General features: G+C 38.0%; 1 protein-coding gene across 1 annotated transcript in view; it reads left to right on the top strand.

Moving 5' to 3' along the window:
* The window catches only part of LOC137999572 (zeta-sarcoglycan-like), a 15,159-nt gene that overhangs the window by 801 nt on the left and 9,358 nt on the right, over positions 1-5,000 (top strand). The window contains exons 2-4 of the mRNA XM_068845381.1: positions 1,995-2,210; positions 2,369-2,473; positions 4,799-5,000. The exon at positions 4,799-5,000 is cut by the window's right edge and continues 6 nt beyond it. Coding sequence (XP_068701482.1) covers positions 2,025-2,210; positions 2,369-2,473; positions 4,799-5,000 — 493 coding nt within the window. The 5' untranslated portion in view covers positions 1,995-2,024. The remainder of the gene's footprint in view (positions 1-1,994; positions 2,211-2,368; positions 2,474-4,798) is intronic.

Here is a 5,000-nt window from a genome sequence, read left to right as displayed (position 1 = left end):
CATGTCTCTAAATACCTCGTCTCTTTATTAAATTGTTTTAGGTGAACTTAATTACTATCGTGTTTTATGTCACGATTAGTTGTAAAACGAACCCGCGTTTTCCAAATATTTTAGCCAGCCAAATTTTTTCCTCTGAGCTTAACCTGTGGTTTTTTCGCATGTTCTCAGCTATGTGGTTATGATACCATTGCATTAATCAAAAACTGTTTCACGATCACTTCATCGTTAGTATTTTTAAAATGTCTGTTATCTGTCAAAACTAACCAGAAAGCTCTAGATCTTTAATGCGGTCGAAAATAAAATAATTGTTTATTGTTCAGTCAGTGGTACTGTGATTCCATTTCTTTAGTTTTCGCATAGTGCTGATTAATTAATTTGAAAGCCGTGATAATTGCTTTTGAGATGAGTAATGTCTCTGTAGCGGGGACCTAATATAATTTGAGGCTTTGTTCCCTTCATTTACGCTTTGTTAAAGCAGTTTCTTTTTTGTATTGTAGTGTATTTCACCAGATTATGTTGATGCTAGCACAATGAAAAGCAGACAATAATATTAAAATTTTGAATTTTTCAGGAAAAACTGAACAGCAACATACTTGGTTTTTAAGTTTAATAAGAAGTATCACTGTCATTATTATAATTATTGTATTGTGTGCTTGATGTTGTCAGTATTGTGCCTTGTTGTGTGATATTTTTTCTATTAGATGAGGAAATCAGTGCTGTGTGAAAAGTCTTTAGATTTACAGTGATTTAATCAGTATCCCAAAAGGAGTGATTTGTACACCTTTAACTGACACTCTTAATGAACTATTAAAAGTGCTCCAGCGCTAGAACAACTTAGACACATTTAAATAAAGTTCTTTTGCTTTCCTTTCCTTTTCCTTTCCTATTTTTTCTATCTTGTGTTTATAGAATATTCTTGCTTCATCTCTTGATTTGAGAATAACGATCAATACATCATCCATTTCTAATTTTTAACGAGTTTAAGAATAATGAAATCAAGTGAAGCTATGATCCTCGCAGTTATGAAAGCAATTTTTGCAATTGCGTAAAGAAGCCGGAATTCATACCAATTCATATCAATTTCATATCCGCAGTTCATATATGATCCATTTTATATATCATTTCATCGAAGAATAATGAACTTCATTTGAGTACCAACTGTATTTAGCGCTGGGTCAATAATTGGGAACACTGTACAAATTGAATCAGCTTATATCAAATCACATTTTGGTTTTTGAGGAGAATGAGAAATGACAGTACCGGAAGAAAAACTTCTCGGAGAAGAGAAGAGAACCAACAACCTCAACTCACATGTGATGCCAAGGCTGGGAATTTAACTCGGGCCACATTGGTGGGAGGGGAGTGATCTCACTGGTCACTGTGCCATTCCTACTCCTGATTGCTACTCCTTCAAGTGGTTTTTGTAATTTTTATGACAGCTTTTTTTCATATAATGAAAGTTTAATCAGTATACCTGCAGTTAATTAGTAACAAAGGAGAGGGTGAATATTTGACTCAGTTAATGCATGAATTAATTGACTGGTCATTGCAGGAATTCACTGGTCTTAGGAAAAGGGTTTTATTATCGCCTTCATTACAATATCACAGTGCAATCTCGTCCCCAGAGTCCACTTTTCTTTTGGTCAGCACCAAGAACGCAGACTCTGGCGGCCACTTCCGATTTATGCGCAGTCGTAGTGGAGGTCCATTTTTGTAACCGTTCACAACCACTGTTTCAAATTTCTGAACATGTGTAGACAAGCCGGAAGTTCGTGATTTGCAGACTTCCTGCCTTGAAAGTGGCCAGAGTCCCTGTTCTTGGTGCTGACCAAAAGAAAAGCAGACTCTGGGGATGAGATTGATCATAGTGATGCTTCCCTTTGACATTTAAATCCTACCAGTTTATAGGAACCTGGTTTAATGGCCAGTAGCTCCAGCACCTCAAATGTAGCTTAGTGGCAGATGACATCAAGCCTTTGATTACTTCATTATAGGGTCCTTCGAGAAATTGACAGCCAACCAAAATGCCAGCACAAGAAAGAGAGGAGATTGATTGGAACAACCAAGATCCAGCAACTGTTATTTATACCATTGGTATCTATGGATGGAGAAAGCGCTTTGTCTACTTTCTTATCCTACTTATAATGGTTATCACCATCATTAATCTTTCCCTTGTCATTTGGGTCATGAGAGTTATGGACTTTAACCTGGTAAATATACCACAACTTCATACATGCATTTAGTTCAACTGTTAGCTCTTAGGTGCTGACTAAATGTTATTAAGTCATCGATTTGTAATGGCATTCATTTGGCGATATTACCTTTAAGGCTAATGGTGATAGCATGACCTATTGTTTTGTCCTTTTAGGATGGTATGGGCAAACTTAGAATAACAGATCAAGGCCTAAAGCTCTATCATGGTGAAGCTGAGTTTGTCAAAGAGTTAAGAGCAAATTTGATTCGACCCAGCCAGGTAAGATCATGTCATGTTGTTGACGAGATGCTCTTCAACTAGATGAATGAGATTTTCTTTTAAAAAAATAAAATTTGAACAGTGAAGGTTCTCAAGATATTTCCCACCTTGTTTGGGGTCGATGGTGTCGATGTGGATATACACACAAAAAGGCACCATGAGACACTGCCCAGGCCCAGTAGTTCAAAGATCAGTGACTTATCCACCGGGGAAAGTTATCTGGCCTTTGAACATTACTTAGGCCTGGAGTAGAAAATATTTAACAATAATTATTATTCTGTGAGGGCGCACTGGATATGAAGTGATAGATAACCAATGAGGCATGTAGCACCGAGTTGGTTATAAGCATTTTATATCTAGCAAGCCCGAGTAGAATAATTGTTTTATTAAAAACTCCATGGTTTTCCCGGGGGTAGTATTGTCAACTTAAAAGCATTGATTTCTGCCTCGGTCTATTTTGCTCCAAAACAGCTTTTGTTGGCCATTTTTTCTGAGAGCTGCAAAAAAATTTAATGTTTTCCGCTCGCTTTATTGCTGACAGGTTCCTTGACTTTATTTTAGGTACATCAGGTATATGATTATATTGATAGCCTGACTGTCCAGCAAGCCAATGAGAATGCTGGAAATCTGATATCCGTAGTTCAGTATTTCATAAAGTTAATTAGTTAGTGAGGTGGGTAAAACTCCAAGAGAAGCATGAACAAGCCTTCTCCAGCAGTCGGCATTCCTCATCACTGCCGCGATGTCCCGCATCTCCTGAAGACCTACGTCCAACCTCAGCATACCTACATACATCATCCTTGGCCTCCCTCTACTGGTCCCGGGGAGGAGGGGGGGGGGGGGTACTTTAGGAATTTCTGGGTGGGGATGTGCCGCTGGGACCCTGGAACCCTTAGCCTATACCAGAGCTAGTTTCAGCTAGATTTTGCTACCCTATACTAGAGTAAACTCCCCGAATCACTCCTATCCTAGAGTAGCTGTTTTCCAGAAACTGAGGTCACTAGCACAATCTAAAGCAAAGCCATAACAAAACCTTTACCACAATCACTTCTTTCTTAAAAAAAGATTTATTTATACTTGTCCAGCAATCCAAGCACGTACGTACGCATTATCAAGACAATAAATTGTTTAATTTTAACCAGTATTAATACCACCAATTTCCGTCTGAATCCCGATTTTTGACAGTTAATAGTATCCAGTAGCGTTTATGATAGTCATCTATCAACGCTGTTGAGGCTGAGTTGTGAAAATTTAAACTTGCCGATTTCATTTTTTCATTTTTTTGAGTAGCAATTCCTGGTTTCCTTAGTCTAGATAAAATCTGGTCAGTTTCATGAAAAATGATACCCTATTCTAGACCCAAACGCTCTGATTTATATACCCTATGCTAGAGTAAACTGCTTGAAAACCATACCCTTCACAGCGGCACATACCTATATAGCCCATATATGGCAGTCCCCCCCCCCCCCCCCTCCCTGGGCTACTGTTGTGTCCGTCAAGGGGCAGTCCTACAAAACAACAGAGTGCAGTATCAGCTCATGATGTTGGCTAGCATGTCCTGCTAGCCTCAGTCTCCTCTGCTTTACTTTTTTTGACTGGCTTTTGGAAGGAATCCATGGAGCTCTGAATCTAAAATAAAGTTGGCCATGATGTTAATGTTCATGCACACATTTACTTAGATGTCCTAATTTGAGTACTCATCATGTTCTCAGTTATGTGAGCAAACACTGATAAATCTTTGTACGGATTGAAACTATCGCTTAGTGACTTATCCACCAAATAAAGTTATCCAGCCTTTAAGCAACTGGCGCCAGGTTGGAATAAGGAATAGGTACCATACTTTATATACTTTTTTCCCCCTTGGTAAATTTTATTTCTATTCAACTTAAAGTGTTGATTTCATGTGTCGCAAATTATGTGCATACCCAAGTCTAGTCCAAAAGACATTGTCAGGAGTGTATAGAGATGCTTCCTTGGCATGTGTTGAAATGCCACAGTAATTATTTAGTGTTGATATGGAAATTATTTCCAATAAAATACATGAGGCGCCTGTTCTTATGGCTGTTATAAGGTACCAGGTACGAGACAAATTAGTTTCAAGAATAAATATTCGTTCCCTGTAAGGGTCAATCAGTTGTTGTTGACATATCAGTTTTTCTGAAACATTTATCTAATTTAATATTTTTCCTTCAGACTAAAAATCATGGAAAAATCTCCATGCCCACACCAATAAATACCCGTGCAATAGTACATGCATATGACAACAAAACAAAATCATTTACTTTAGTTATTAAATTAATTTAATTAACATGTCTTTGTTTTCAGAATTCTGACCTTACACTTCAGTCAACGGCAAATGTGACCGTAAATGCCCGCTCTGCTTATGGCAACATCACTGGCCAGCTGTTTATAGGGAATGATGAGGTCGTGGCAAGAAATCAAAAGCTTTACATAAAGACAGACCAAGGGAACACTATCCTGTATGCTGACAGAGATAAAATTCACTTTGCAGCTGATAAACTGGAGT

Source organism: Montipora foliosa, chromosome 4 (genome assembly GCF_036669935.1).
Source record: "Montipora foliosa isolate CH-2021 chromosome 4, ASM3666993v2, whole genome shotgun sequence".
Lineage (NCBI taxonomy): Eukaryota > Metazoa > Cnidaria > Anthozoa > Scleractinia > Acroporidae > Montipora > Montipora foliosa.
The sequence above is the reverse complement of the archived record's forward strand: the minus strand, read 5'-3'. Positions and strand labels throughout refer to the sequence as shown.